The sequence below is a fragment of the Dreissena polymorpha genome, chromosome 2 (assembly GCF_020536995.1).
Source record: "Dreissena polymorpha isolate Duluth1 chromosome 2, UMN_Dpol_1.0, whole genome shotgun sequence".
Taxonomy (NCBI): domain Eukaryota; kingdom Metazoa; phylum Mollusca; class Bivalvia; order Myida; family Dreissenidae; genus Dreissena; species Dreissena polymorpha.
The window spans coordinates 57,848,003-57,869,977 of NC_068356.1; the positions used below are offsets into that span (position 1 = coordinate 57,848,003).

At 41.2% G+C, this 21,975-nt stretch overlaps 1 protein-coding gene across 1 annotated transcript in view; it reads left to right on the forward strand.

The window, feature by feature from the left end:
• LOC127869753 (intermembrane lipid transfer protein VPS13C-like) overlaps nucleotides 1–21,975 on the forward strand; it is a 186,278-nt gene that overhangs the window by 54,610 nt on the left and 109,693 nt on the right. Inside the window, 11 exon segments of the mRNA XM_052412414.1 lie at nucleotides 200–367; nucleotides 1,630–1,725; nucleotides 2,830–3,038; nucleotides 3,513–3,663; nucleotides 4,414–4,564; nucleotides 11,997–12,121; nucleotides 13,014–13,183; nucleotides 17,671–17,750; nucleotides 18,917–19,054; nucleotides 19,448–19,578; nucleotides 20,400–20,516. Of these exon segments, the coding sequence (XP_052268374.1) occupies nucleotides 200–367; nucleotides 1,630–1,725; nucleotides 2,830–3,038; nucleotides 3,513–3,663; nucleotides 4,414–4,564; nucleotides 11,997–12,121; nucleotides 13,014–13,183; nucleotides 17,671–17,750; nucleotides 18,917–19,054; nucleotides 19,448–19,578; nucleotides 20,400–20,516 (1,536 nt within the window).

Sequence of the window (21,975 nt, forward strand, 5' to 3'; positions counted from 1 at the left end):
TAAATTTAACTTTCCCTAAAGTTTGACTTTTGAACTTTTTTCTTTTGTTTGACCTTGAAAATTTCCCTCTAGTTTAACATTGAACATTTCGCTCTTGTTTGTCCTTGATTACCATTTTGTTTAACCTTGAAAGATCATTGAGATTGATGTGTCAGATTTGTTTGACCTTGAATCATGTCATTTTGTTTGATTTTGACAGATTCTGGCGATTGAGGGGTCGGAGGTGTTGACCTTGAACCTTGCCCTCTACAACAACAACACAGAGGGAGTGAGGTACGAGGACATGAACAATGTGGACATGATGGTGAAGGTCACCATAGGGAAGCTAAAGGTCACCTTCCTAAACAAGTTTGTCATGGACCTTCTGGTAAGTGATTGTTTTATTTTATATTAGAATATCCATTGAAGGTATTGTTTTTTCTTTATAAATTAAACGTTTTTGTGTTATGTATTGAATAATATATCAATGTCACAATAGGAAAAGTGAAGGACTCTTCTTAATTAGTTTGTCATGGATAAACTTGCAAGTGATTGTTCATTTCATTAGAATGCTGAATGTTGTTGATGTGTGCAACTAATGTTATGTGCCGGGGGTATTGACAAATAAGACAATGTAATAATAGGAAATTTGATGATAATGTTTCTCTACCAGTTTGTCATGGATTTATTTGCAAGTCATAAAATAATGTCTTGAAAGATAAACTGTTCTTCATAATAATGAGACTTTGAAATACACCAATGAATATTACACATAGTATTATTGAGTTAAAATTAGTATTTATTTAGGCTTACAACATATGCAAGATTACTAAACATCTTTATTACCCTAATGTGGCTTTTTACATGTGTTACTTGTATTTGCGTTGTGATATGTATGAGCCAGGCCAGCTAACTCCTTCGCTCACCATCACCGGGGTTCATAAGTTTGAAAGTTTTTTTCCCCTTTATATCTCATTGAAGTATAGCAGTTGTCTATTACTTGCTAGTGTATGTGCACCTTGTTAAATACTTGTTATACCACCACAAACGAAGTTTAGGGGGGTATATAGGAGTGAGCTTGTCGGTTTGTCGGTTTGTCAGTCGGTCTGTCGGTCCGTATTAAGTGTTTGCTCTCTAATTTTAAGTTGTTTTCCTCCGATCTTCACCAAACTTAGTCAGAGGTTGTATCTAGACGATGTTTAGGTCAGCTTCGAATATGGGTCACGCTGGGTCAAAAACAAGGTCACAGGGTCACTTAGTGGGTTTTTAACATTGAGCATGGTGTCCGCTCTCTAATTCAAGTAGTTTTCATCTGAGCTTCATCAAACTTGGTCAGAAGTTGTATCTAGATGATCTTAAGGCCAAGTTTTAACATGGGCCATGCCATATCAAAAACTAGGTCATGGGGTCACTTAGTACGTTTTACACATTCAGCATTGTGTCCGCTCTCTAATTCAAGTAGTTTTCATCCGATCTTCACCACACTTGTTTCAGCTAATCTTGCTTATCTTGTCTGGGAAAAGTGTTGGTCTGTAAACTTAAGTTCTATGATATAATGTATAGACTGTAACAGACTGAAGAAATCCACTTCCGTAAATATTCCTAAACACTGCACAAATCCTCACAAACAAAATCTGTGTTTTCTTTCAGGCTTTTCTGGACAATTTCCAACAGGCCCAAGCCAAGTTGAAGGAGGCCAGTGCAGCTATGGCTGAGATTACTCAGGATGCTGTGCAGAACTTCCAGGTATGCTATGGCGCTGATTTGATGAAACACACATTATACAACCTTATTACGGTTCCAGTGAGGGGGTAAATTATTGGTGGTTGGTAGCCAAGCAGTTGTTTTGGGGGGAACTCTGGGATTTAAGGTAGAACTATTATGTAGGTTTGATATGTGTGTGGAGGGTTTGGACTGAACCACTGCCACAAGGCTTGGTGTGTTACCCCATTGCCCTTGTTGCATCCATACTGAAGGCCCAAATTGACTTCATGAATTCCATTTTTTGTCCATGAAGTCCATGGCTGAAATTACCCAGAATGCCATGCAGGAACTTCCAGATATGACAAACGCTTGCTATGCTGACATTTACTGAAACAACCTTTTCATTATATCTTTTAGGATATCTCAACACAGACCAGCGCAGTGACCTAGGACCATTTTGTAAATGAATGTCAAATTATCTGCTTGCCCCATTAAATAATGTGAATCTAACAACGTTCCCACTTTGGCAACATGGCCAATAAAATAATTCATGATGTGAGTGGTCCTCATATCATACAGTTGTACAGTAATATGTCTACATTCATATTTGATAAAAAACTTGATCAATCATAACAGTGCTGTAAAATTATTAAAGTGCTCATAAATGATAGAAACATGTGTAAATGATTACCACACTTAAAAGCAATAGCACCAATTATAAATTATAAAAACTCTTGTATATTACAACAATGCTTATGAATTAAAACATCCCATATAAGTGATACCAGTTGTTACAAATGAATAGTTCTGAATTATAATCTTTTTATTATAAGACTCTTTCTTCTTGAAGAGATGAATGCTCCATTCAATAAACGCTTCAAATTGAACATGATTTTACTGCCAGGTGAAGCAGCTCTCTACACTAATTCACACAATTTAACATGATTTTTCTGCCAGGTGAAGCAGCTCTTTACACTAATTCACACAATTTAACATGATTTTAATGCCAGGTGAAGCAGCTCTCTACACTAATTCACACAATTTAACATGATTTTACTGCCAGGTGAAGCAGCTCTCTACACTAATTCACACAAAAATTAGCATTTATTAATGTAGTTTATTGTGTTGATGTTTTTCCTTCAAAAGACTGCTTCCAGACTGTCTCTCCTGGTGGAGATGCATGCACCAATCATCTTCATGCCCCAGACTTCAAGGTCGTACAACGTACTGCTGGTGGATCTGGGTCACCTTCAGGTTAAAAATAGCTTTGAGAAGCTGAGCTCAAGGTCGTCGTCAGGGATACCAGCTGTCCTTGACAAGATGAGTGTGACCTTTACATCTGTGAAATTGTCAAGGTCAGTTGTATTTGGTGCTTAACTTCTGTTCAATTTAGTTTTACTAATTTGTGACTGCAGTATCTAGTTGCAAAATTACAATGGGCATTTTTTGTGTGTCATTGCCATAGTCAGCAAATACTAGTTGTGAAATCTTAAAAAATCATTGTTATCTTGACAACGCCCTAGCCAAGTGCAAATGCTGGACAAAAACTAATGTCACATGATCAAAGCTTAGAAAACCAATATAAGCACTCTAGAATCTACATTTATTGCTCATTCTTAGTGAAACATGGTGGGAATATGTAAACATTGACTTAAAACAGCAATAGTAATAGGGTTATTATATCATAAATACCCTGTACTTTTTTAGTTTAAAAAGTAATGCTTAGTGGACTGAAATAATATATTTACTGAACTCCAACAGTAATAAGTAGTTGACTTTAACATAAACACTTAGTTGACTTAGAATTAATTGTTAGGTGATTTGTTTAGAGCCATAGTGGATGCCAGTCAGTTTGTGAAGTCAGAGGTGGAGATACTGCAACCTGTGACAATATCAGTGAATGTTTGCCGCAACCTGTCTGCAGCCTGGTACCATGACTTACCTGATGTCAGCATTGAAAGCAGCCGGAATATCATGCAGGTATAGTGAACAAATCTTCATATGAGGTTAATTCTGGGAAACTGGGTTAAATGCATGTTCTCAAAGAGTCATCCAAGATTAGCCGGTGCAGTCTGCACATGCTAATCAGGGATTACACTTTCCCCCTAAACTGGTTTATTATTTAGAAGAAAATTCCTTTAAGCTAAACATTCAGTACTGCGGTCTTTCCTTATTAGCCTGTGTCGACTGGAGATCTTTCTAGAATTAATCTTAACGCACGACTGGCATTGGGTCCAGCTTTCCAAGAATGCATCTTATTTGATTCCTGCCTTCTGCTGAACAATATTCACAATGATATTCACCATGTTGCGATATGTTTGCATTATATGGTTACATAACTCCTCTCATATCATTGAGTGGACCCTCAATACAATGCAGGTTAAATTAATGGGCAGGGTGGATTTACAGTGCAATGTTATGGTCTTAGTCAGAGGTTTTTTACAGATAGTACCTTTGGTTAATTAGTCTGCTTAATTTTTGCCTGCTCAATAGAAAGATTTAGTTACCATGACGATGAAGCAAAATTCAGCACTTAGACAAATTCAAACTTAGATCATTTGGTGTCAATCGGTAATGAATACAAGAACAAAGAAATGTTAAATTGTTTACTAGCAAAATACACATTAAGTCATTGATTACTTTTCCATTAGATGTACATTTAGTTTAAAAAATGAGTGCACACATTGCATTTAAGGTCTACTTTTCTAGTAGTAAAACTTTTGTTTTCAGATGTGTATGAGTCAAGGAGATTTCACAGCAATGATGCTGACACTGGACGAGAACCTGACTGAAGGGCAGGGGAAGTCCCCTGGCAAGTCTACTGTAACCGTGGAAACAACAGCTCCTGGATTAGAGGATGTGGTTACCAAGAAAACATCAGGTAAGCGGACCATTCAGTTCTCTTAATGTTGCAAATGTGTTGATATGGTATAGTGTGGGAATATATAGAATGACTTATAGAGTGTGTGAAAACATCTGCAGTTATTTCAGATGAGCAATATATTTCCTTGTTTGGAGCATGAGAAAATAAAAGGCAATCTATTTTTATACCCCCACAAATGAAGTTTAGGGGGTATATAGGAGTGAGCTTGTCTGTCTGTTGGTCGGCTTTTCGGTCCGTATTAAGTGTCTGCTCTCTTTTTCAAGTTGTTTTCATCCGACCGTCACCAAACTTGGTAAGATGTTGTATCTAGATGATGTCTAGGTCAAGTTCGAATATGGGTCATGATGGGTCAAAAACTAGGTCATGGGGTCACTTAGTGCGTTTTAAACATTGAGCATGGTGTCCGCTCTCTAATTCAAGTAGTTTTCAACCGAGTCTCACCAACCTTGGTCAGAAGTTGTATCTAGATGATGTCTAGACCAAGTTCAAACATTGGTCATGGCAGGTCAAAAACTAGGTCACGGGGTCACTTAGTGCGTTTTAAACATTGAGCATTTTGTCCGCTCTCTACTTCAAGTAGTTTTCATCCGATCTTCACCACACTTGGTAAGAAGTTGTATCTAGATGATGTGTAGGTCAAGTTTGAACATGGGCCATTTTAATAGCTTAATTACGTTACCTGCTATCATATGCTACTCACCCCGAAGGATCGTAATTAATCCGGAAACTTTCTGTCCAAAGAATCCCACACTTTTCATAAACCCGTCGGTCAGGTCAGAACGGTCACATAGTGCCGTGTAGCCGTATAACCAAAACGGGATATTACCCAGAATCACTTTTATTCCGGATGCGTTATACAAAGGCCGACATTTTTGTTATTTACTTAATTGTTGCTTCTGTTTCGCTGGATTCTTCTGTTTAACAGAATAGAGAAGTTTTTGTATTGTGTTAAAACATTCTCCGTATATATATCCGTTTATTTCTGTATTGTTTTGTGTATTTGTTTGTTTGTTCAAGGCAAAATATGCCTCAAACACGTGGCTCATGTGGACACATAAGGGCAGCATGGGACAACCATGGTAGCTGCCTGTCGTGTGCCGGATGTACCCAGGATAACTGCTGCCCTTTCTGTGAGCATTGGTCTGCAGATACCTGGTCCATCAAGCGTCGACATTTCAAGAGTCGTAGACGCAACTTGCATAGTTCAGATCAAAGTAGGGAAAGTTCCGTTTGTCGGGACTTTTCACCACACGATCTTGACCATATGCCATCAGGAGATTCCATGCATCGATCCTTGCCCAGTGAAGACACCGGACAAAATCAACCGGTCACCGGTCACTGACCGGTCCGGTCACCGGTCATTGACCGGTCCGGTCACCGGTCATGTAATGACCGATCCGGTCACCGGGTACCGGTCTGTGCCACAGACCGTTCCGGTCACCGTAGATGTTGACACTACCTTGTCAGTACTCCACAAAGGTAGACGCAGCCGCGTTTCTACTGTGAGTCACAGACGTAAACGCGTTGTGTCTGATGTTTCCGGCTACTCCTCCACCTCGGGCTCGTCGTCGTATGACTCATCGTCTACTTCAACTAACCCTCATCATTATTGGAGGGGATGTCGTTCACGCTCACCGCTCTGGGAGACGTTCGATCAGGAAACATCATTCCCAGCGCCGCCGAACAGTGTCTCGGCATCGCAGGGATAAGGGACATAGACCTTCCTCTATTAGGCGCTCTCGGACTCCTAGGTCCCCTAGTCGATCCTTCTCTGAGGAATCTATTGACACCCTTCCACGTGTGTCGGCCTCTATTTTGGCCTCAACACACACTTCAGCCGTTCCTAAAACCACTGAGCATAAATTGTATTCAAACACTAGTTTGAATACATATCAGGCTCAAGGTACAGGGGTTAATCTAACCACTTCGGCTGCGTTTTCAGCCCCACGGGTCTCTTCCACATTGCATAGAAGTATACCCCGGGCTGCCGCTACACCATCAAATCCCAATACTTTGTGGATCCAACAGTCGCCGGGAATATTTGTTCCTTTTTCGACTGATCCTTTACCAGCGACCACTGGTATTCAAAGTGAGTCTGCTGACTTGATCTCTGATAGACCTAACTCACCAGCTATATCTTTGATGGTGCCGGAAAACGATTCTCTCATGATTGAAGCGAATGAATCTAGTATTCCTACTTCTGTATCCACCGGTTTTAATCAATCCAATGCTCCCGCAGACGGTTCGATTGAGGCGGGTTCGGAGTCTAATGAGGCCGAACTTTATTATTTTGCCTCCATCAATCAGGTTTACGAACTAATGTTCAATACCTTAGATGCGGACATCTCCCCCGTACAGAACAGGTAGCCCGCAGACGAGAGCCCGGCAGGATAAGTAAGGCGACTTCCCGAGTGGATCTCCGCCTTCCTATTGGCTCTTCCACAATGGCTGTTTTCCAGTCACTTGAGCCAGCCAATAAGCCTTCGCCATCTCCATGGAAAGCCCCTAAGGAGCTGACGGAGCCTAAACAGATGGACGGCGGGAAAAGTTATAAGGCCCCGGTACCCGACCCTTCTACCGGTTTGGACCTTTCCAAACTTCCGGTTCCTGATGCCGACATTAGTAAGCTGTCACTTACAATGCCTTCATCATCTACCCATACAGCAGTCCCTCTTTCCCTGTTGGAAAATTGGGAGCTGAGAGAACGCCGTTCCATAGGTCTGGCTAACCAGCTAGATCTCATGGCAGCCACAGCCTTAGACTTGGTTTGGGAGCTCTCTGATTCAATCCCAGAGGAGCTCCGTGCCTTGTTGATACATCTTTCACGTACTACGCAGTGTTTATCTCACAATGCTGCGTCGTCTATGTCTGAGATGTTAAGGCTTCGGAGAGACCTCATCCTCTCTTCCTTGCCCAATAATTTCCTTTTGGAAACAGGCGTTAACTCCCTTCGAACTGCTCCACTAACAGCAGATTCTCTTTTCGGAGGGAGGATACAGTCGGCACTTACTGCTGATCGTGAAGATCAGATACATGCCTCCTTAGCTAGGAGCAACTCTGGCCAGCGCCCTGTGGTTTTTAAGCACCCTGCTTCTAAGACCCCAGGAGCCCCACCGGCCAAGAACGCTAAAAGGGACAGTTTCTCTACTAAGCTTCCGTCTGCTCCACGTCAGCCCACAAATAGGCCTCCTATCGGAAGCCTTCTGTAAACCAAAATTGGAGTAAGGGCAAACCCAATGCGGACAAGAAGTCATTTAATCCTTCTTCCAGCAAGGGTGGACCTCCAAAAGGTCAGCCCTAGGTCATACCCCTTTCTACCGCCACAACCTCCGATGCCGGAGGTACCAGTCGGGGCCAGACTTATGCACTTCGCAAATCGATGGCTCCCTACTAAGCGTCTGTCTGCTCCACGTCAGCCCACAAATAGGCCTCCTTTTCAGAACAGAACATCTTCCTATCGGAAGCCTTCTGTAAACCAAAATTGGAGTAAGGGCAAACCCAATGCGGACAAGAAGTCATTTAATCCTTCTTCTGGCAAGGGTGGACCTCCAAAAGGTCAGCCCTAGGTCATACCCCTTTCTACCGCCACAACCTCCGATGCCGGATGTACCAGTCGGGGCCAGACTTATGCACTTCGCAAATCGATGGCTCCAAATAACTTCGGACGCGTGGGTTCATTCTCTTGTCACACAAGGCCTCACTTTTCAGTTCGAAAAAAGGCCCCCACTCTCTCGCGTCCCAATAGATCTGGTATCTCCGCATCCACAACTTCCATACTACATTTTCGGACTCCTGGAAAAACAGGCGGTAGAAAGGGTTCACGACCCTTGTTCTCCAGGATTATACAGTCGCCTTTTCCTTGTTCAAAAGAAAAGCGGCTCCTGGAGACCAGTCATAGACTTAAAAGTGTTCAACACGTTTCTAGTCAAACCTACTTTCAAGATGAAGACTCCTGCCTTCATTCGGCGCTCCATCAAACCCATGCACTGGGGGGTTTCCTTGGACCTGGAAGATGCATTCTTCCATGTTCCTATCCATCCCAACTACCGGAAGTTCCTGCGCTTCTCCTTTCGAGGCCAGGTCTACCAGTTTCGGGCGATGCCCTTTGGATTGGCCACAGCTCCACGAGTTTTCACCAAACTCACAGCCGCAGTGGGCGCACACCTCCGATTACACGGGGTTCAACTGCTTCAGTATTTCGACGATTGGCTCTTACACCAGCTCGATCATCGACTGCTTCTGCTACACCTAGAGTTCTCTTGGAAGGAGCTCCTCTCTTTAGGACTCCTTCTCAATGCAGCCAAGTCAGATCGCATTCCCTCTCAGGATTTCATATTCGTGGGAATGAATTTTCTGACCCACATCAATCGGGTCAGGGTCTCACCGCAACGTATATCAGACCTCCTTTTGAAGGTCAGATGGGTGCTGTCCCAATCTCATATCACAGCTCAATATTTCCTCTCACTCAACGGTATCCTGAGCTCTGTAGCAGACTTCGTGCAGTTGGGACGTCTCTTCCTACGTCCTCTTCAGCACTATCTCTCAGCTCGATGGAAATGGTCTCCAGACAATCTGCTAACACAGATTCCCATCCTTCCGTCCTTAGTCCCCCACCTTCAATGGTGGCTAGACGAGGAGACCCTGTTGGAAGGAGTACCGCTTCTTCCCCCGCAACCTTCTTTACATCTCATAACGGATGCGAGCATGGAAGGTTGGGGCGCTCACCTGGAACCCCGCAGCCTGACATTATCAGGATTGTGGTCTCCTCAGGAGTCTCTCCTGCACATAAACAATCTCGAAATGCGAGCAGTCTTTCTAGCTGTTTCTCAATTCCAATCACATCTTCGGGACTCCTGTGTGATGGTATCGACAGACAACACATCAGTCGTGGCTTACATCCAGAAACAGGGCGGTACACACTCTCACTCCCTGTATCTGGAAACAATGAACTTACTTGTTCTTTGCAAGAGCCTCAACGTCTCTCTCTTGTCCAAACACATACAGGTCGTCTCAACGCCCTGGCGGACGGTTTGTCTCGCAAACACCAGTTACTTCCATCGGAGTGGACACTTCATCAGGAAGTGGCCAACCAGATATTCCTCACATTCAGTTATTCACTGGTCGACCTGTTTGCGACCAGAGACAACCACAGACTTCCTCTGTATGTGAGTCCAGTGTACGAACAAGCAGCGTGGGCGGTAGACGCGCTTTCGTTCGATTGGGATCAACTGGACGGTTACAATTATCCTTCACCCATTCTAATTCCCCAAATCTTAAAGAAAATCAGTGTGAGCTCTTGCTGGATCCTCCTGATAGCCCCTTGGTGGCCCAGGAGATCCTGGTTCAACGACCTTCTCGGTCTCCTGAGCGAATTTCCCAGGGAACTTCCGCACAGGTCAGATCTCCTATCTCAGAGAGGCAGACCTCACGTGGATCCAGACATGTTCCACTTACACGTCTGGCCGTTATCAGGCAATCCCTGCAGAAGAAACGCTTTTCTATCAGGGCTTCAACGCTCGTTGCCTCTGCAAGGAGAAAGTCCACCAGAGCAGTCTATGATGCTCGCTGGAAACTCTTCTCTAATTGGTGTGTTCGAGGGAAAATTGATCCCCTCAATCCCTCTGCTAGACGCATAGCGGATTTTCTAATCTATCTCTTTGATGATAAGAAACTTTCTCTTAGCTCCATCAAAGGATACAGATCTGTGCTTTCGCATACCTGGGCTTTTCGTAAGTCATCACAAGTCTGTGCTGACCCAGCCATTTCGGAACTGATCCGAGCCATGGAACTTAAACGTCCTGTGTCTCGTTCTCTTACCCCCAAATGGGATTTGGCTTGTGTTCTTGGATCGCTTATTAAAGCTCCCTATGAACCCCTTAATCAGGCTTCTTTACAGTTCCTAACCTGGAAGACCGTTTTCCTTCTTACCATGGCTTCATCCAAACGTAAAAGTGAAATTCATGCTCTTTCTATCGAAGAAAGCCATCTTCGTTTTGATTCCTCCGATGGCTCTGTCACTTTGTTGTGTCAGCCAGGATTCCTTGCTAAAAATCAACTCCCCTCAATGGCTTCTAAACCCTTCAAGGTTTCAAGTCTTTCTATAACTTGTGGAAATGAAGATGAAGATAGACTCCTCTGCCCTGTCAGGTCTTTGAAGTTCTATCTTAGTAGAGTTAAGTCTATTTGAGGTTCTCGCAAGAGACTCTATATTCCCTTAAAAGGGGGGGGGCGATGTGTCTGCGGCTTCTATTTCCTGTTGGGTAGCCTCGACTATAAAAAGGGCTTACTCTTCTCTTTCTTCAAGGGATTCATCCCTTTTTAAGAATAGACCACATGAATTACGAGCAATGTCGGCTTCGTGGGCATATATTAATCATACCCCACTCTCTGACGTGCTCCAAGCTGCTTTCTGGAGGAATCAGACCACTTTTTCATCTTTTTATCTTCGTTCTCTTGAGTGCCAACAGGACAACTTGTATTTGTTGGGCCCCCTTGTGGTTGCACAAACGGTAGTTTCTTCTACGGCATAGGTATATTACGCTTATCCGTAATAACGAAGATTAGCTGAGAACCCGAGATATTGGTTCCGCTGTGATGGGGAGATTTTCGCGAACCTTCCCGCCGCAGCTGCAAAGTCAGCATATGATAGCAGGTAATGTAATTAAGCTATTAAAACAAATTTTTCTAGTAAAATTCATTTTAATTAGTAATTACTTACCTGCTATCGGTAAGTCCCACCTCCCACCCCACTCTTCGTCTAATATTTTCATATTGTTTATTGGAATAAGAGTGATTCTGGGTAATATCCCGTTTTGGTTATACGGCTACACGGCACTATGTGACCGTTCTGACCTGACCGACGGGTTTATGAAAAGTGTGGGATTCTTTGGACAGAAAGTTTCCGGATTAATTACGATCCTTCGGGGTGAGTAGCATATGATAGCAGGTAAGTAATTACTAATAAAAATGAATTTTACTAGAAAAATTTGTATCGGGTCAAAAACTAGGTCACGGGGACACTGTGCATTTTAAACATTGAGCATGGTGTCCACTGTTATTTGTGAAGACAACATGCAAAATATTCTGTGTCAATGCAGAATGTTGGGGTATTAGTAACGTCTGTGACAATGCTCTAGTTTAAGATAAGCTTTCTTAAAAATTGCAAGATGTCTTGCAAAATTTGATTAAATAAGTGTGTCAAAGAAAAAAAAATGAAAATATAGAAATATACCACATTATGAGAAAATGCTATGCTCATAACAGCTTTATGTTTGTGAAAAAAGGCAGTTTTAGAATTTCTTATTGCATCTCACTGTATGATATAACAGCACCAGAGCATGGTTCACAAGTCATCCCAGCAAGGTATTATGTCCTACCAGTTTGATTTTAATATTATGTCACATGACAATGTCACTGTGTTACCTTACAGCCCCAGTGCAGTGTTCCCCAGATACCCCTGTTCCCACCTCTCCCAAGGAGGCCAGGTGCAAGCTGAGGTTCAACTTCATAGTGAACAGTCTCACTGCCACACTGTTCTCCGGGGAAAGCCAACTGGTACAAGGGATTGTTAGCATGATCGGAAGAAAAATGTGGCTGCAAAAATTGTCAGCGAGTTTTTGCCCTTTGTGTGTTTTTTCTAGTATATAATATATTGTTGCCTAAGCTGTTGTTTTCAACTTCTCTTTAACTAATTAATGGTTTTGCTAAAACTTTTATAATGGAATAACCTTAACCTTACCTAAATGATTGTAAAGAAAGACATTTTTGCAGCAATTTTTTTCTGTACAGAATGTTGACCATTTGTCTGTGTTTACACTGTATAATGTGAAGTCTTAGAGTTTTGTGTTTTCAATTACTCTTTAAATACTAGATGGATTTCTCAAAGTTTTACAGTTGAATTATCTTAATGTGTAGATGATAGTAAGAAGTTTTGGAGACAAATTTCTGCAGAATTATGGTTCTTTTTTTGTTTTTTTCACTATATTCTATAGTTAAAAGATGATCTGTTTTCAGCTCTTTTGTAAATACTTGATAATATTGCTCAAACTTCCAGAATTGAATGACTTTAATGTTTAGATGATGGTTAAGAAAAAGATGGTAACTAAAACAAGTTTTAGATGAATGACGGCCTTTTGTTTTTTTGTCTATTGTAGAATACATAGTGTATTTTTCTTGGTCCAAACATGTTTTGTGGTGGCATCAGTGTCTGTGACACATTTGTAGTTTATTACAACATGTGAAACCATTTTCATATCTAGTAAGAGAAATTACAAAATGATGATTGTTAGCTACATGGCTTATTTCTACATTGAATGAAAAAACAGTTCCCATGTGACCTGCATGGCTCAGCCAATGAAATAACAGTAACCTGTATGAGGTGAGATGAATGGCTATGGCCATTAACTTTTCAATAGTTGTCCATCAATGATGTGCCCATCCATTTCAGACCAGTGGGCTGACCAAGAGGGACTACAGCAAGCTGCTCGGCAGCTTTGGTCTTGACCTGATTTCTCTGAATGGTCAAATGATGTCCAACAACTCCCTAGAGGTCACGGTCAAACTGCGGGACATGACCTTGGATGACAAGAGGATACAGAAACAAGGGGGCATAACTAAGTAAGTCAAGGGCATACAGAAACAATGGCGCAAAACTAAGTAGGTCAAGGTCATGCATAACTGATTCGGTCGTGGTCAGTGACTTTCTAAAAGAGCTAATTAGACACATTAAACTACTTCTGTAAGTTGTTGTTTAATTTGAATAGGTCACTAATAGACTTTCCAAGTAAATTATTAATTTTTTTGGTGTGACATTAAATCTGCTATGTTGTTTATTATCCTGCACATTTTAAAAATAAAATAAGTTTCAAAGTAATTGCTCAATATATCTTGATATATCTGTTGCTTCTAAATGGATAGTTTACAGTGGATCAGTTGAGTGAGGATTTATTGATGTTATTATCTTTACTGACATAGTCCTTATTTATTATGCCCCAGTCCTTATTTATTATGCCCCCCTTCGAAGAAGAGGGGGTATATTGCTTTGCACATGGCGGTCGGTCTGTTGGTCGGTCGGTCCACCAGGTGGTTTCCGGATGATAACTCAAGAACACTTGGGCCTAGGATCATGAAACTTCATAGGTACATTGATCAGGACTCACAGATGACCCCTATTGATTTTGAGGTCACTAGGTCAAAGGTCAAGGTCACGGTGACCCGAAATAGTAAAATGGTTTTTGGATGATAACTCAAGAACGCATAAGCAACCACCAGGGCAAACTCTGAACAATATAACTGAAGCATCTGGTCTGTAATCCTAAATCTATAATTATAAGTCCAATGAAACATCATCATTTGAGTAAAATAAAGTGGATCAGTAAAAATATAATCAGAATATGAGATTTTTTGTATATTTATACCCCCCTTCGAAGAAGAGGGAGTATATTGCTTAGCACATGTCGGTCCGTCGGTCGGTCGGTCTGTCGGTCCGTCCGCCAGGTGGTTTCCGGATGATAACTCAAGAACGCTTGGGCCTAGAATCATGAAACTTCATATGTTCATTGATCATGACTCGCAGATGACCCCTATTGATTTTGAGGTCACTAGGTCAAAGGTCAAGGTCACGGTTACCCGAAATAGTAAAATGGTTTCCGGATGATGCCTCAAGAACCCATACGCCTAGGATCATGAAACTTCAAAGGTAGATTGATCATGACTCGCAGATGACCCCTATTGATTTTGAGGTCACTAGGTCAAAGGTCAAGGTCACGGTGACCCGAAATAGTAAAATGGTTTCCGGATGATAACTCAAGAACGCATACACCTAGGATCATGAAACTTCATTGTTAGATAGATCATGACTCGCAGATGACCTCTATGGATTTTGAGGTCACTAGGTCAAAGGTCAAGGTCACAGTGACCCAAAATAGTAAAATGGTTTTCGGATGATAACTCAAGAACGCTTGGGCCTAGGATCATGAAACTTCATAGGTACATTGATCATGACTCGCAGATGACCCCTATTGATTTTGAGGTCACTAGGTCAAAGGTCAAGGTCACGGTGACCCGAAATAGTAAAATGGTTTTTGAATGATAACTCAAGAACGCATGCGCCTAGGATCATGAAACTTCATGGGTAGATTGATCATGACTCGCAGATGACCCCTATTGATTTTGAGGTCACTAGGTCAAAGGTCAAGGTCACGGTGACCCGAAATAGTAAAATGGTTTCAGGATGATAACTCAAGAATGCATACGCCTAGGGTCATGAAACTTCATGGGTATATTGATCATGACTCGCAGATGACTTCTATTGATTTTGAGGTCACTAGATCAAAGGTCAATGTCACGGTGACCTGAAAAAGTAAAATTGTTTCCAGATGATAACTCAAGAATGCATATGCCTAGGATCATGAAACTTCACAGGTAGATTGACCATGACTCGCAGATGACCCCTATTGATTTTGAGGTCACAAGGTCAAAGGTCAAGGTCACGGTGACCCGAAATAGTAAAATGATTTTCAGATGATAACTCAAGAACGCTTTTGCCTAGGATCATGACACTTCATAGGTACATTGATCGTGAATCGCAGATGACCCCTATTGATTTTCAGGTCACTAGGTCAAAGGTCAAGGTCACAGTGACAAAAAACGTATTCACACAATGGCTGCCACTACAACAGACAGCCCATATGGGGGCAAGCATGTTTTACAAACAGCCCTTGTTTTTTTCAACATCTAATAAATTACCCCACCCCACATTATACCCCCTCTCATCTCCCCACCCCCCTTTCCCCCCCCCCACCCCCACCCCCATTTTTTTTCAACATCTAATAAATTACCACAACCCCACATTATACCCCCCTCTCACTCCCCCCATACCCCCCCACCCCACCCCCCCCCCCAATTTATTTTTTTTAAACATCTTATAATTACCACACCCCACATTATACTCCTCTCACTCCCCCTTACCCCCCCTACCCCCCCACCCCCCCAAAAAATGTTTTTAAACATCTAATAAATTACCACACCCCCACATTATACCCCCCTCTCATCTTCCCACCCCCCTACCCCCTCCACCCCCCCCCAATTTTTTTTTCAACATCTAATAAATTACCACACTCCACATTATACCCCCCTCTCACTCCCCCCTACCCCCCCCACCCCACCCCCCCAATTTTTTTTAACATCTGATGATTACCACACCCCACATTATACCTCCTCTCACTCCCCCCCTACCCCCCCTACCCCACCCCCCCAAAAAAAATGTTTTTAAACATCTATAAATTACCACACCCCACATTATACCCCCTCTCATCTTCCCACCCCCCTACCCCTCCACCCCCCCCATTTTTTTTTCAAACATCTAATAATTACCACACTCCACCTTATACCCCCCTCTCACTCCCCCCCTACCCCCCACCCCACCCCCCAAAAATAACAAAAAAAAATTTTTTAAAACAATCTAATAAATTACCACCACACCCCACATTATACCACCCCCTCTCACCCCCCCACCCCCCCCCATGTTTTTTAAAACATCTAATAAATTAACCACACTCCACATTAGAGCCCCCCTCTCAACTCCCCCTACCCCCCACCCCACCCCCCCCCCCCAATTTTTTTAACATCTTATAAATTACCAAACCCCACATTATAAACCATCTCCCCTCTCACTCACCCCTACCCCCCTACCCCCACCCCCCCCCCCCCCAAAAAAAAATGTTTTTAAACATCTAATAAATTACCACACCCACATTATACCCCCCTCTCACCCCCCCACCCCCCCCCCATTTTTTTTAAACATCTAATAAATTACCACACCCCACATTATACCCCCTCTCACTCCCCCCTACCCCCACCCACCCCTCCCCAAATTTTTTTAATTTTTTTAAACATCTAATAAATAACCCCACCCCACATTATTCCCCCTCTCAACCTCCCACCAAAACCCGACGTCCACCCCACCCCCCCGCCAATTTTTTTTTTAAACATCTAATAAATTCCCCCCCCCCCCACATGAATAACCCCCCTCTCACTCCCTCCCCCACCCCCCTACAACCCCCCACCCCCCCCCAATTTTTTTTTAAACATCTAATAAATATACCCACCCCACGTTATTACCCCCCTCTCACTCCCCCCTACCCCCCCTACCCCCCCCTACCCCCTCACTAATTTTTTTTTTAAACATCTTATAAATTACCACACCCCACATTATACCCCCCGCTCACCCCCACCCCCCCCCCCCTACCCCCAACCCCCCCTACCCCCCTACCCCCACCCCCCAACCCCCCCTCCCCAATTTTTTTTTTAAACATCTAATAAATTACCACACCCCACATTATACCCCCCTCTTACTCCCCCGTACCCGTCAACCCCCCCCCCCAATTGTTGTTTTAAACATCTAATAAATTACCCCCACCCACATTATACCCCCCTCTCACCCCCCCTACCCCCCCCCCCCCCCCAAATTTTTCTTTCTTTTCCTTTTTTTATTTTTGAAAGATCGTCTAATAAATTATTGAATATGAACAATTTCCCCATGATTGCTTACGTTTACTGTCATGCACTCGAATAGTCGAGCGCGCTGTCCTCTGACAGCTGTTGTTAGGTCACAAGGTCAAAGGTCAAGGTCACAGTGACTCGAAATAGTAAAATGGTTTCCGGATAATAACTCAAGAATGCTTACGCCTAGGATCATGAACTTCATAGGTACATTGAGCATGACTGGCAGATGACCCCTATTGATTTTCAGGTCATTAGGTCAAAGGTCAAGGTCACAGTGACTCGAAATAGTACAATGGTTTCCGGATGATAACTTACATTAGGTCAGGGTCACAGTGACAAAAAACATATTCACACAATGGCTGCCACTACAACTGACAGCCCATTTGGGGGGCATGCATGTTTTACAAACAGCCCTTGTTTGAATTTATTAATTCTTATATTTAAACCATACTGTATAATACTAAACTGTTATTATATTATATGACATGTACTTACTTTTATAGCTTGCAATATATTACAATCTTACAATATTTGTGATATCTGTGCCAGGTCAGTTTATTTCATGATAAACATCTGATGAATATATGTGTTACCCGCAGAATGATGGAGAGAAGCAAGAAGGGAAGAGCCAGGGATATGATTGATGTGTCCTTCAAGCAGGTGGCTGATGGCAAAACAAGTATGTCAAGTGACAGTGTGCTAGAATTAGATGTATGCCTACTGCATGTTTTGTATCATCTGATATTGTACAATATATGCAATACTGTCCCACAGTCTTGAAATATGGTCAATAAGCTTTTTGACTGATGACTCAAAGAAGATGCATCTATGCCGCATGTCCCAGAATATTTTGTATTTCCCAGAAATGCAATATTTAGACACTTGAAATTAGACATATTGTCTTTAAACTAGTTTTGGCAGAATTATTTTCCTTCGCCTGTTTATTGACTGTGGAATATATTGTACCAAAATTCCGTTTTCAACTCCCCTTTAAACTGCATGGCACATTTGCTCAAACTCTCATAACTCAATAATCTGATATGTGTTGATAGATGTGTTCTTTTAGAAAGGAATTTTGGCTGCTACCAGCTGAGTTACCTTACTGGGTAGATTATGTTAAAGGAAGGAAATTTTCTATATCCAGTTATGATACAGTAATGGCCCTCACTCTTTGTGTCCACTGTATAATATATAGTGGATTTCTCTGTGTCCAAAATGCAGGGCTTTTTTTCCTGACTTTGTAAAGCGGCCCTGGCCCCCTTACTTTGTGAAAAAATGAGTCGCGAACTTTTCAAAATTGTGAAAAAATGAGTTGCAATCTTTTCAAAATTGTGACAAATTGAGTTGTGAACTTTTCAAAATTGTGAAAAATTGAGTCGGGAACTTCTTAAAATTGTGAAAAACCGAGTCGTGAAATTATTAAAATTGTGAAAAACGGCCCATTTTGTAAAAATTCACGGCCATGTTAGGTTTGTGAATTGTCCTTTTCAAAATTGTGAAATGTCCTTCCACGGCCACTCATAAAGAAGGAAAAAAAGCCCTGAAATGTGTTGTGAGAGCATAAATGTCTGAGACACATTTCTGGTTATAGCTTTAATATAAAAATGAACAGAAGAAAATTGCTGAAATGAAACAAAAAACATCGAATGATGTGATGAAAATAATCAAATTGATGTATGCTGTATCAACAGAGCTTTCATAGACTGTTAGTGTTTACAACCAGATGTTATTTTGACAATACAGGCATTATAATTGGATAGTATTTTCTCCCCCCCCCCCCCCCCCACCCATTTTCAACTGAAATTTACATGTACATTTTCAGTTGACATTCACATGCATTTTCAGTTGACGTTCACATGTACAGCCTGTACCTATGTGTGTGTCTGGATTTCATCATGGCTGTGGCTGACTTCTTTGTTAAGGGTCTGCCCTCTAAGGAGACTGCGTCCACACATCCCACACACCCCACTGACGAGAAGAAATGTGATTTTTTAATGATTTCTTTTGGTTTAAATGGAGATGTCAAGATTCATATTTGTAATATTGCTTCAAAAAGTTTGAAATCAAGGTGAAAATTTCTTTGCAACAGCTTTGAATGAATAATAAAAATGTAGGTTCTAAAAAAAGCTTAATTCCTTTTTTTTCAGTTTTTGAAATGATTGATAATTTTCAAGGTTCCACATGACAACTTTTTGGGGGTTAACTTGTTATTGCATTAAATGAATTTAATCATCAGCAATACTGGACTCCAAATGTATTAAAGGATTTCATTTAAAATTGACCTCTTTTTGCATTATTTACTGGTATGTTCTTTATGTAAAAAGATCCAGTTGCGAATGATATGTGAGACTTTTGCGTTACCGTTGTTACTTGCAGCTATAAAGGCCAAGCCGGAGGAAGTGCTCTCCCCTGTGGGAGAGATGAACATCTCGGTGGTGATAGACAGGCCAGAAATCATCATGATAGAAGACCAGGCTCGGGAGACCACCAATGCTCTCATGCTGGATGTGAGACCTCACTGAAATAGTATTTTAGCCGCGCTCTGGGTAAATGTGGTTAAATACATGTGCGTAAAGTGTCGACATAGGCCCATTGGCTCGGACATTTTCAAGGAAGCCGACTTTCGTCAACAGCTTTCCGATAACCAGCAAAATATTAACTAACAGACTTTTTGATGATTTGCTAGGCAATAAAACAACACTCTTATAGTATAAAATGATGTGATATTATTTATCACTTGTCATTTTTAAATGATGTCTTTTTATATAATTGTCCCCTACCGGTAAAACCGGAGGGGACTTATGGTTTGCGCTGTGTGTGCCAGTCTGTCAGTCTGTCTGTCAGTCCGTCACACTTTTCTGGATCCTGCGATAACTTTAAAAGTTCTTATATTTTTTCATGAAACTTGAAACATGGACAGATGGCAATATGGAGATCATGCATGTCAATTCATTTTGTTCCTACGTCAAGAATTCTGGTTGCTATGGCAACAAATATAACCAAAAAAAAAAAGAAAAAAGAAAATTTCACTGACAATGGTGAAGTTTCACCGGTAGGGGACCATATTGCTAGGCAATCTCATGTTTCAATTATAAGTTTTTATTTCATAACAAAAGTATTCTGGTAGATCTACATATTCACCATCTAAAAGTTCTTTAGAAAAATACTGAAGTGAAGTTCTTGGAGTTCAGAAAAAAATTCTTATAAAAGTAGATGTCCTATACCTTCACACTAATAGGTCTTAAAACAAACTGCAAATAAGTTTTTAACAAACAAAAAACTGCTTTCATGCATTTATCATTGATGAGTTGTTCCATACTTATTTCAGATGGAGTTAAAATTCCAAATGCAGCAATGTCCTGAGACTATGTACATGTCAGCCAGTATCAGAAACCTGGGCATTGTATCCAGTAAATACAACAGCAGGACCGAAGGAGGGGCACAGGTGAGTTTTTATAAATATGAAATATGCTTCATTAGTTTAAAGTTTTGCAAAATCAGTTCCCATGGTATCTGGTTAGAATAGTTCAGTTTCCCATGTTGATAAGTTTTACAAAGTCAGTTTACCATGGTAACTAGTTTGAAAAACTCCAGTGTTCATGATAATATTTTGACAAATTCATTTTCCATGGTAACTAGTTTGACAAATTCAGTTTTCATTTTAACTAGTGAAACAAGTTTAGTTTCCATGGTAACTAGTTTAACAAGTTTCGTTTCTGTGGTTGTTAGTACAATACTGGATCCAGTTTATACAACAGGACTGATTTATGAGCTTGGGTGATTTTTAAAGAGTTATAAATATTTATGTTTCTATGGTTACTAGTTTTGCATAATGTATTTCTGTCCAGGAAATAAAATAGGAGTGAAACAGGGGTGGGTGTGGGGGGCATTAACCTAGTTACAGCAGTCAAGTTATATGGGCCTGTTTTTAAAACAATTATATTTTTATTAACTTTTCTACATTTATATTTTAAATAAGAACATAAGAATGTATAAATTATGTTCAATATCAGTAGGTTTAATAGGAAATCTGGGCCATCATAGCCAAGTAATCTAATTAATTATATTGGTGTTGAAGCTAAACTAGGTTTTAATGTCATAAATACATACCTGCTATCCCTAGCTGTACCTCCCCAGGTGGGTTAGCTTCTCCAGAAATCTTCAAGTGCCGGAATTCGGCCACCTCTCCTACTGAAAACAGATTCAGGTTAAACATAGTACAATGTAACCTAACCGGAAATCAAGAACCATAACTCATCTTACTTTTCTGGACAACACACCGTGCAGATCGTCATTTTTTATCGGCTTAAAATTTGGACTTTTAGTTCTATTCTGCGTGGTGGAATTGGGTTTGAAATTGATGAATTGTATAATTTATCGTTTCTGCTTCATTCAGAAATCTTTTCTTTTTTTGTTGATAATTCATTGTTTTTCACTTTTTGCCGGGTTTTTCCATGTGCTCATGATTTCAGCACGAGGATTTTGTGATTTTTGTCAACAAGTTTATTGACAATTTTGGACATTGTAAATACTTTGTTTTACTGCTTATTTCAGTTATTTTGTTCTTTTTACATTGTTTTCTTACGCGGATTCTCTTCTTTTTCTACTTTCAGAATAAGAATGAGTTTACAAACTAGAGGTTCGTGTGGGCATATTAAGGCTTCGTGGGATTCCCACAAGACTTGTTTTTCATGCACTAATTGTTCCTTTGAACATAAATGCTTTGTTTGTAGTGCGTAAGACGATGCGACGTGGCAGAAAGCAATCCGTCGCAGAACGTTTCTTGCAGAAAACGTACAGATGAATCTTCATCAGATGAGAAATTCCCGGTGACTTTACAGCAGACGTCAGATGATCAATTGCAACATCAGTCATGATGGCATTGGTCAAGATCGTACAAAGGT